The following is a 12084-nucleotide window of genomic DNA, read 5'->3' as shown; positions in this document are numbered from 1 at the left end:
TTTGGAGAGAGTAGTTCGTAGAAACAGGCGAAAGTGAGAAGTTTTTTAAAAATGACTATATATTTTTCTGTTCACCGATCTGCAAAAAAGTAACCCTTTAGGTTTTTCCCTGTATGGATGAAACACAACTGGAATTAGTTTTTTTTTAATTACTCACGCACTAGTTTTTATAATTTAATCCTTGTATCGCAAGGTTTCACAAACATTCAAGTCAGATGCACAAATGTATCATCACAGAACAGGCATTCGTTTATAACATAAATGCTTATCCACCTCGGGAATGAAACCCGAGACATTTCGCGCACAGTGGGTTTGGTATGATGACCTTAAGCACTCGCTTATCCAGATGACAAAAAATACATACATAGTTTTCAAATCCCCAGTCTTTATCTACCAATATTCAACACCTTAACATATACTTTAAAAAAAAACTCAAAAAAATCCGTGCCAATTAAATAACTCAAAGGCAGCTTTATATCAATTGATCTCAATCAATTAAAATTCCCTAGACCTCTTATTTCGTACTAATATTTGACGCCTTATAGTCTAACGCAGGTAAAAAGACCTCCTAATGATTTAAAATGACAGCAAAATGACATTTGATAAACCAATATCATGATATTCTTTCGTATGGTTGATGTACAACCAGGGCCCCGATTCTGCTACATATTAACAATGGCCGATGAATGAATGGCAATTGGATTAAATTTCAAACTATTCCAATTCTCTTAAACATTTTGCCAACACAATAATTGGAAATTAGCAGAATGGGGACCTTGGTGTCAGAGTTTAAACCGCCCGTAGACCTCTGACGTGACGCAACACACACTTGAAACATTCTCGAATGTACTGGTTTCCTCACTATGTTTTCCGTCACCGTTTTTCAAATGACAATATATGGCCTAATTGGCCAAATAGTTGCTTGTACAGAGTTCTTTTTCATTGGCCTAGCCTTTTCCCAACTATGTTGGGGTCGGCTACCAGTCTAACCGGTTTCAGCTAAGTACCAGTGTTTTACAAGGAGCGACTGCCTATCTGACCTCCTCAACCCAGTTGTCAACCTGGGCAACACGATAGCCCTTGGTTAGACTGGTTTTCAGACTGTACAGAGTTCTTTTTACCTGCGTTTATATGTACTTTTATACTTAATTTAATTTTAATAAGTTTGTTTTGTAAAATGGAGTCATTTAGCATTTTCTTATGCTTCGATATTTTCATAAATACAATTAAAATCGGTAGCTTTCTTTAAGGTTTTCTTAAATCATGATATTCATTTTTAAAGTACAATAAGAGGCGATTTATGATGCATTTACTTGAGCCTACAGTTGTCCCAGTGTTGGGCAAAAGCCCCTTTTAATATTGAAGGTATATTGTGTAGTATTTCTACCTTTTTTATTGTAATAATGACTTGGAAAAATGGCTCCATTTAATTTTTCCCTATAATTTAGCTTCTGATGCAAAAAAAAATCATAATGACCAACAGTAGATATAAAAATATACATTTGCTCATATGACATAGTTGATTTTTATTTATTATGTGATAAAAAAATAAATTAAGTATTGTAATACCTATGTACACGGGATACCCTGTTTTTTATAATTAAAAACTTTATTAGTCAACTGCGGCATACCTACTGACTTGTATTAAAAGCCAAAAGCCATTGGCTAAAAAACACTAATATGCCTATGACTAAAAAAAAATTGACGATACAACTTGCAATTTTTTGTCAAATTGAAAGGATATACTAAAAATCGTGTATAATTCGCAGTGTCGTCCGTGTATACAGGGCCTAATTAATGTAAATATAATCAAGTTCCTGTACGCTTTTAGTTGACATGAAATTTTATGATTTGTGATACTCAGACAAATGTCTATGCTTGCCTAATACTTGAACAAAGATTATAAAGTAGCCCAGATGATTATTGTAAATATGTAGCCCGATAATTTACGGAATAACGTTTGCATATTGACCTCTAAACAGCAAAGATATCAAGGAATTGTTAAACAATAAGTGTCCAATAGAAAAATGGTAGAAAAATGCTCTATAACCTCAAAAAATAGTAATTTCAATAGTCCACACAAAAAACTTTGCGACTAGTCGCCAATGTGTATACGACCAAGTTATCCGCATTCACAGAAACTACAGGACTTAAGTATTAATTTACAAAAAAAACCGGAGATAATAAATAGTATAAAAAATATAAACAAGAACATTTTTATCGAAAAAAAAAAAGTTTTTTTTTAAGGATTTGTTAAAAAAAAAACGTGTTGAATGCACTCAAATGTTAAAAAATTAAAATCACATAGTCTTAAGTGCTTTTATTTTATTTATTGTATTAAATTAAGATTGAAGTCACTTTGTGAATATCGCACCAGTTTATGTAAAAAAAAGTATGCTATCAATATAATAATGCGTGTACATATTTTTTTTTCGGCTATATTTTTTGTGATACGATTTTTTCTTTGTAATAAGCGTTTTATTTTGTGGCATCTCAATTTTGATTTCTATTTGGCCACAAAATACGATTTGTAACTATTAATGTATAAGCCTATTATTATATTTTGATTACTGAAATATATTTGAAAAATAATTGCGAGTTTTATTTTTTACCTACTAATTAATTATATGGTGGTTCTGGCCGTTTCTTCTCAGTAGAAATAATATTTGGATCCGCGCAAGTAGTCACCAGATCTGTCTCTATCACAATTTTACCAAAATGACATTGCTACGTATTTCCAAATCGTAGCGTTGCTACGAATATCAAGTAATTGCTAAGGATTGCACAACTTGCTACGAATGTCGTGTTGGTATTTCTACGATCTTCAAATTGCTTCGAATGTGTCAGTTACAATCAAATGCCCAATCCCAAATGCAAGTCCAGTTTGACTGCGAATTTAATTTTTTCTCCGTATGTAGAACTAGTGTGAATATGAAGTTGCCTCGTATTTTCTAATTTGCTACGAAAATGACGATATTGCTAAGAATGTTAAATTCGATATGAAAGTCTCCTACGGTTTTTGAATTAAGGTACTGCCTAAATGAAGCTGACGCTTCTGAGTTTCTATGATTCAAAGTTGCTACGAATTTTCACTTTGCTACGAATCGCTACAAATATGACGTCGGTATTGCTTTGAAAGAAAAAGCTACAAATTCCCAATATGCTACGAATTTCAAGTTATAATCAGCGTCGCTCCAAAATTCAGATTTTCTTCGCAATTAAGGTCATCTTTGCTGCAAATATTACGTTGCTACGAAATCACAGGCATCTGATTAGAAATAAAACACGTCATTATTTTCAAGTTTATTATTTTGTTCAATGTTAACCAATAAGTTTCTTAAGCAAGTTACAGTATGGATATAGCGTAGCATAGTATATATACTTCTAATAATGTACAGCGAGTTCTCTCAAGTTTGGTCTTACGAACAAATATTACATAGGACCATCATAACTTGACCCTCTGCAATAAACGCTCGAGATCAAAGAAGAATATTTTAATAGATATATTAATTATTAAGTATTTTACAGAGTTACACAAACACACAAATTAGACAGAATTGTATTTATTTTATTTATATTAACCTTTATAACAGACAGATTTGATTTTAATATCTCTTAAAAAAGTAGCCGAGTACAAAATTATTTTCGCTTTTTTTCTTTAAAATATACGAATATTTTTTAATGATACGTTTATTATGAGTATTAATGGAGGCATTTTATTAAAAAAAAAAGTTTTTTATGTATTTTTTTGAATAATTGGAAAATTAAATTTTTTATTTTTCTATTCCAGGCAATGTTGAATGATATTGTATGATACAAATCATCTCACTTAATTCATTAATAGATGTTTGTTCAAAAATTTTATGATTTCTCATGATATGTCAAAATCAGGTTTCGCCCAAGCATAATTATGATTTTACTCTACAACACAAAAATACGACAAAATTTAAACTTGATCGAAAACAATTCAGTTCATTACTAATTATAATACATGAACAAACATAATAAATAATTATAATACTTAATAAATACAAAGAAAAAACAAGTTATTTATGGTCAAGTTTTACCACATAAAATACATATCTTTGTATAGATCTTGGTTTACCTTAACGATAGCAACTTTTACTAATAAGACCAAAGGACATACCAAAGTAGGTATCGCCATCTCTCCCCAACAACTGCACCAATCAGCCCTCTGATATATTTTATGTGGTTTCAACAAAATAAGCACCTTAGGATAAGTATTAGCAAGAATGACATTCATTGCAATTAAAACAATGAGTATGACATTTAAATAAACTTTAAATTATAAAAAAAACACTGTCAATATAAAAAAATACAAGCTTTTGTTTTGCTACGAAAGTCAAATTAGCTCCGCTACGAATGTACACACATCGTTGCAACAAATTTTACATTTGCTACGAATGTCAAGGTGACTTTGTTTTGAATATCAGGTTTCAAAAAATGAATGTCATAAAACATTTTCCAGCTTTCCATTACGTTGTTGATGCGGAGTGAATATCATTCTCGGTAATCTAATTAACAAATAATACACTAATAGACTAAGTGGGACTAGACAGTCACAAAATGACTAGAAATAAACTAGCAATAATACAAAACAGGTTACAAATAACAACAGTTACAATCTTCAATACAAACCCCATGAAAATAACAAACTAAAAAGTATAAAAAATTGTAACTGCAATTTTACGCCATTTTTTCCGCAATACGCGCCAAAGGCATGTTTTAAATGTTTATTTTTTACAAAAAAGCACTTAATACAATAAATATACAAATTACCTATCTACATACAATATTTTAATGATAATTATGATTCATTCGAAATAAATAAAATTATTTTAAACACAACAAAAATCGTAAAACATTTTTTACTTTTTGTTATTTTTTATATTATTATCACTACTCGGAATGGCTTTACATGAAATAATTTTGACAGGATTAAATAAAAGACGTGAAATCCGAAAGAAAGGTATGAACTGACAGCAGTTTTGTTAAACAAAATTAGTTAAAAAGAAACTGTTTTTTTTAACTCATTTCAAATACATAATAAATATACATTTCACACATATTTTATTGTTTTAATCTGGGTTCTATATCAACTACAAAATGTGCGTTTTGATAATATTTTCTTGACACAATTATTAGTCCATATCAAATTAATATTAAAAAGCAGAGAGCATTCTGATTCCTCTGTTAAAAAAAAATCAGTTACGTAACTTTGCATAAATATAATATTTTTTAATGAATAAACATTTTTATTAAAAAAAAAAATACAAAAAAAAGAAATATTCTTGTATTTTCACAAGTCGTTTCAAAGTATTTCACGAATTATTTCGCATACACATATATATTACAAACCGGTGAAAAAAAAACAAATATTAATATTTACAATTTGCGAAAATGAAATGAATGATTAAAAATATTTTTTAGGCAATAGTGCAAGTCTAGAGCTATTATGAAAAGCGTTCGTGGCAGTAAGTAGGGTAGACATTTACATAAAATACCTTTTTTTTGCAAAAATACAGCATACATCTTATCTTAAACTAATTTAGCATAACTTCAGTACATCTGGGTAGCATTTTCTTTAACAATTTAAAAAGTACATGGCCGGTTTCTTTATTTTTATATAAGTTTTTTTTTATTTAATTAAAATTAATAAATACATACATTAAGCTTACTAAATACAGCTATATGTATATTTATAAAAACGGATCTTTTTTCTACTTATTTCATGTCATGGCATTTTAAATCGTGACTAATCCAAATTCTACTATTTTCTTCTAAAATTTACTATTTTGGGTTTTTTTTTTGTTACAACCTGGTTTTGTATACATTTGGTGGTTTACCAATCAAAATATAATTATTTTGAATGGTTGCTTTTTTCATTTTTTTTACATTTCCCATGCCACAGAAAAAAATTGTAACCAAATTAATTTAAAATCTTTTTTTTATATTGTAAATCACAATCACGCGAACAATACATTATTAAATCTAAATATTTATATAATATACATTAAAACAAAATATTTTTTCGAAACGCTTCTTTTTAAACACCGTTAAACACATTTTTTGTTGGTAAAACGCGAAATTATGTGGTTTTTTTTAGATTTTGCAAAAACGTGTCAGTATGGCAAGCTTTGGTGTTAATATTTAATAACATTTTAATTTTTTTTACAATTTGGAAGTACAGTCCACAATTTTTTTTAGTCTTTTACAAACGTTGTGCACTTTAAAAACATTTTCTGTCCTTACGATCAAGTGAAGATTTTTTTATTTACATAATGAATTGATAAAAAAAAACACTAAAAAGTATCTTAATATTTTTTAGCTAAAAAACTTTTTTTAATTTTCGTAATCCTGAAAAGAAAATTCAAAATCGTAAAGACAGAATGCATTCACTAAACATTTGTACACGTTTTATTCAAATAAGCCGTCTGTACAATCAATGTACACAATATTTAAAAAATAGGTAGACAACTTTTGCGTGACAAAGACAAAAAAAACACCTGATTGATAATTAAATTTATCCATCAATCATTTATAATCCAATTTAGAGGAGTTCGTGGCTAAGCTATAACTGCTGGTAGGTTAAGCTACACTTGATAAGGTCAGCCCGTGGATATCACATTATGGATCCCGGCTGATTTGTACAAATTTTAGACAGTCATTACGAGTAGTTAGAAACTAGTAGGTAAGTCTGACAACCAGTCTAACTAAGGGGTATCGTGTTGCCCAGGTAACTGGGTTGAGGAGGTCAGATAGGCAGTCGCTCCTTGTAAAACACTGGTACTTAGCTAAATCCGGTTAGACTGGAACTTTGTTGGGAAAAGGCAATGATGGTGATGATTTATTCAATTTAATTATACTTATAACGCTCAAATCAAATTAAACACGTACTTATTTTTTGTCTCAAAACCAAATCGACATCAGACAAATATAGTGTGAGACAATCCATAGTATGAGACGAGCCACATAGACTTTGTTTAGCCACAAACGATCTACATTTTGATGTCAAACAGTTTGATGGTTTCGGTGACACTTTACAATCACAATCCACACATCACCAATCCCACCGGTCTCACTACCACACCTCAAAATGTCACTACAAAACTGTCAAATTAACCACGAAAGTTATCTACCTCTGTTTTTAAGACAAATCAACAATTTATAGAACACTAAATACATAAATTTTGTTAAATATATTGACGGGGGTTACTGAATGATATGAGAAGGAAAAACAAAAAAAGTTTAATTTTCTAAAGTAGCTTTGTTTTTGTTTTCAAAGATTTCTCTTTTCCCAATGTGATATTAGTAAATCTTGTTATTTCTCCTACTAGGACTTTTTTTATTTAACTAAAACAAGCATAATACCTACTTATTTATTTAATGGGGTTTATTCGCAAGATTTTTTGAAATCGGCAGTTTTTTTAGTTAGGCTAGTCCCATTTCCGGTTTTTATTTGGTATTCAATGAAACACACAAAATTATCCTTCGACCAAAATGCCTACGGGACTAGTTATACTTATCAGCACTATCGTTTTTGTGTAAGAAAAGAATTAATCATCAGATGATTGATATTGATTGATTCAAGAATATCATTTGGCAAGAGGGACTTGGTCACTGAATAAAACTGTCAAAATTTGTCTAAAATCTTTTAGTATCTTTCATTATCCCCCGTCAAATCTTTCAGGACCTCACAAATTTTACTTTCACGCCATAGATGTTGCAGGCGTTGCGATATCCCGATCCCGTTGTAGCAGATCCCGGCGATTTTCCCGCAAAGAGTTGTTCCTTCGGAGTTCGTCCTTGATGGAGTTATCCCGGGATTCCAGACCTCGTCGTGGGGAGGAGGTGGCCTCTCGGCATTCGGAGGAAGATCGTTTCGTGTGAGTCCCTGTGGAGTGATTTTGAAAGGTGATACTATGAAAAGGGAGGGCTTGTTAGTTATTTTGGGATAGTGCTGGAAGTGTGTAGGGTGTTGGTGAGATTTTAGACATGCTGATGTTACACGCGACTGATGGGAGTTGTGAAAACTGCATCTAAATGCAGATTGCATGGTAATATTGTTTGCACCAGGGTCGAATCTAGAGCGTGGTGTCAATAAAAGCGTCAACAGATTTTTTTGGTTCGTATTGTAGCTATTCTTCGTGTTAACAATAATTAGGTAAGTTAATTTGTTTCAAAGTCTCCTACTGGCTAACAAATAAAGCGGAGTATAGCAAGCTTTCAAGGCTTCTGAGAAAATTAATACTTTTGATTCCAGAATGACTTTTGCTATGCCAGACAGGGTCCGTAATAAGCCCGGATGTATTATTTTGTGAATGAATCTTTAATTTTTATGAAACCTAGGCGACAGGATTAGATTATTTACTACGAAGTTGTTGAGAAAATGTCTGTCTTATCTTATAGGTAGTCATTTTCACTAATGTCATGAATAATGATTTAAGTTATCAGTAAAATTCACCAAGTTTACCCCAAGACCTGAACCTCTCTTTTTTATTTTGCCTTGAAAACTATAAGAGTGCCTATCCAGAAAACCAGCACCTTAGGAAGTAGTAGGATTTTCTGGATAAACTGCCTAGTAGGTACTAAATTTTACTCTTTCGATAGGTCCATCTAAACTTTACCACCAAATTTACTATTATTAAGTGATGTAACGGTTTACTCACGCGTATTTATCGGGGTAGCCCGACTAGTTTCGGACCCAACCGGAGTCCTTAATCATGAGCAGACGCGGCGGGCGAGCGAGTCGAACGAGAAAGGTCGCGTGAGTAAACCGTGACATCATTTAATAATGAATAATTTACTATAGTTTACAGAGTATCATGTGTAGTGTGGTATGTCCAGGAGCAGCTGTGTGGTACTTACCGGGCAGGTCGCGGCCGCAGCTCATGATCTCGTGGTCGAGCGAGGCGGAGGCGGGCTCGGCGGCGCGCCGCCCGCGGCCCCCTTGCTGGGGGGGGACTCCGTGATTATATTATACATTACCATACTAGCTGTTATTATAATAGAGTAGGTATCTAAGAAAGCAAATATGTTAAGACCTCGAAACTAGTCGGGACAGATTTCCAAAATTAATTTGATTTTAAATTTTAAAATTTAAACACCATTATAATGGTAGAATGTTAAGAATGACTATCTATCTATGTATCACTATATTCTTGTGAATAAATTATTGACTGATTTATTGAAAAAAATCTGATTACATTAAACTAACCTAAGGTTCAAGACAGTGGCTCAATTCAATGACCGCATTGAATTGAATGAATTGAATTGAATATCCATTGCAATCCAACTGCAAATTGCAGTTCAAGTGCATTTGGCGTAAAATCGGGCTGCATGTTTGGTTTTATTGCAGTCAAGTCAACTGCATTCAAAGTGCACTTGAACTGCAATCTGCAGTTGGATTGCAATTGAAATGCGGTCCCTCTGTCTAGAGTCGCTATGTGCTGGCACGTCTACTAACAATCAATCTTCTCCATCTAACTTAATTAGATAGACATTAATTAATATTAAAAGTATTAAATAAGTACAAATATTTACTTTGTATCCACTGGAGCCGCTGGTTACCGATGAACTGGACCCCAAGGGATGTGTGCCATTCTGAAAATAATAATTTGTGATTATTTTTACCTAAAATCCCTTGGCTAGGATGATGTGGGAGTAATTTTACCAAAAAAAATAGTTGTAAAAGAGGATGTTTTTAATAAAAAAAACGAATCCCATGTTAAGGAATTTTATCCTTGTGTCGCTTGGTGTTTCATAATCATTTAAGTCACAATGACACGCGGACTAGGAACAAGCATCCGTGGATCACACAAATGCTTGTCCTACGTGGGGATCGAACTCGCGACAGTGGTTTTAGCGTAGTGACCGCAACCGCTTGGCTATCCGTGCAGTCATGTCACTCTATGACCTGTATTGTGTTGTCTGATTTCCACAACTGCAAAAGTTTAACTTCGGAAAGAGACAAATAATGAAGAGAGCTCTTTCGTGGTCCAAAAACCAAAAATCCACATGAAATCACTAAATATTGACATGGAAATTCCTTTCTTTGCAAACTACCTGATCGAGTTGATCTATAGAAGTGTGGCTGGTGGGACTCTTGACGGTATCGAAGACTGAGGAGTCGCTGTCGTGGTCTGACTGCTGGTGAGGAGTCTCCGGACTGTCTGGGATCTCACCAGCCGCTGTAATCAGGAAAATGGGGGTTAAAACAAACAAACAACAAAGTAAGGAATTAACCCGCCACACATGTCCGTCATTGCAACTCCCGTAAGCCAGGATCTACAATGAACCAACGAAAACTACCGAAACACTTAAGTTCGGTGTGTCCCAGGGAAATTAAACAGAAATAGAAAACGTTACTCCTCCGTTTTCTAAAAAGATATTCCACTTCCCTCCATAGCAAGCGGGAGACAAAGGAAGAAATAGCTAGTTGTAGGAAAGATTTGTAAGTATTGTAAACGGTAGTAATGTAATAAAACAGTAGTAAAGTATTGTAAATCGCGATAACTGCAGTGTCTGACAAAACGTGTGTCAATAGAATTGCAAGTGCACTACCACACGAGTGATTATACACATAGCACTGCAGTAAATACCCCTTTATCAAAGTGACATAAATAATTCTCAAGTCAGCGGATATAAAATTTTCTTTGGATGAGGTGATTTCGACATGTCAGCCTGACCCCCCGTACAGTCCCAGCGTTACTGACCGTGCGGGTGTATGTTCCTGCGCGTGGCGCGCGGCGAGGGCGGGTGCAGCGCGGGCGCGCGGCCGGCGCCCGGCGCGCGACACACCGCCGACTGGACCACCTCGCACACGCGCCGGAAGCGCCGGATGTTGCCTGGCCATACCACCATATCATAAATTATAAAGTGCATTTATTAATTTAATACATAAAAAGATAAAATCAAATTTTAGATAGGCATATGTACTATTATATATAAGGCTATTTGTTACTGCTTCCTCTCTCCTAAGATATTGCTGTGCCCGACAGGGTCCATAATGGCTCTGTATTATTAGATTTTAAGACCTTGATGTAGATTATGGAACGCAATAAATAATTGAGTATTGAGTATAGACACCACAATAATAGGCAACAACAATCAATGTAGTCGCCTAAAAGATCTTTTTACATGTAACCAGGGACGGATTTAGGGAAAACAACCGGGGCGAAAACCTCGGGGCCTTCACAATAGAGACGTCGGAAAAAAAATCTTTTAAATTTCAACTAGTAAACCTAGTAAACATCTTTGCCTTAGATTTTTTTTTTTGCTTTTACCTTAACTACAAAATTGTTCATTTTATTTGGAAAATATTTCGGGGCAAGGGGGCCTCCACTTCTTTGTTACTCTGAGGCCTCTGAACCCCTAAATCCGGCCCTGTATGTAACTGAAGAGAATTTAATATAGATAATAACTTTAAAGAAAATATGTAAAACTGTTAATTTAATATTGATTTGTTCCATGCCTCTATCCCAGCTAAGACACTTATGCTGTCTAATCATTGAGCTTGATTTTATTTTTATTACATTTAGGCCCGATTTTGCAATCGTCAGATAACTTTTATTTGAGGAATAAATATGGCCGTTTGACACATTTTCTATACAAAAGCTGTCAAAACGTCAAAAATATTCGTCGAATAAAAGTTATCTGGTGATTGAAAAATCGGGCCTAAATTGTGTAATTTTTATTATTATTTTTGCACATTATTTTATTGTAATGTAATAATGTAATTTAACAATAATCAAATAGTTGTATAACCTAAATCAAAAATCAATAAATCTGTTAGAAATGATTGCCTGCGCGTATTTGCGCATATTATAGAGCACGCAGTGCTATAAGTAGTGAAACGCGACTTAATTTACAATGTGCTTTATTTAAAATGAAATAGTGCTCATTGTTGATGAGCCAAATAAATAAATAAAGAAAAAGGATGTAATACGCAAGCTTCTATTTTCTAATTCTAGTAAATTGGCGAGTTGGTTTATTTTTTGTGGAGGGAGTCATACTTAAATTAAAATCCAAAGCAAGATAGGTACATTATAACATTAATAAATT

The 12084-nt window shown here is 33.1% G+C and overlaps 1 protein-coding gene across 2 annotated transcripts in view; it reads right to left on the bottom strand.

The window, feature by feature from the left end:
- Nucleotides 1-7422: 7422 nt before the first annotated feature.
- LOC113498681 (serine/threonine-protein kinase BRSK1) overlaps nt 7423-12084 on the bottom strand; it is a 36118-nt gene continuing 31456 nt past the window's right edge. For both annotated transcript variants that reach the window (XM_026878794.1, XM_026878795.1), the window contains 5 exons: nt 10737-10868; nt 10087-10211; nt 9565-9624; nt 8890-8974; nt 7423-7915 (listed from right to left, as the gene is read on the bottom strand). In XM_026878794.1, the coding sequence (XP_026734595.1) occupies nt 7731-7915; nt 8890-8974; nt 9565-9624; nt 10087-10211; nt 10737-10868 (587 nt within the window). In that variant the 3' untranslated portion in view covers nt 7423-7730. The remainder of the gene's footprint in view (nt 7916-8889; nt 8975-9564; nt 9625-10086; nt 10212-10736; nt 10869-12084) is intronic.

This window comes from Trichoplusia ni, chromosome 11 (genome assembly GCF_003590095.1).
Source record: "Trichoplusia ni isolate ovarian cell line Hi5 chromosome 11, tn1, whole genome shotgun sequence".
NCBI classification, from domain to species: Eukaryota; Metazoa; Arthropoda; class Insecta; order Lepidoptera; family Noctuidae; genus Trichoplusia; species Trichoplusia ni.
Note: the sequence above shows the minus strand (reverse complement) of the source record. Positions and strands in the feature narration are given on the sequence as shown.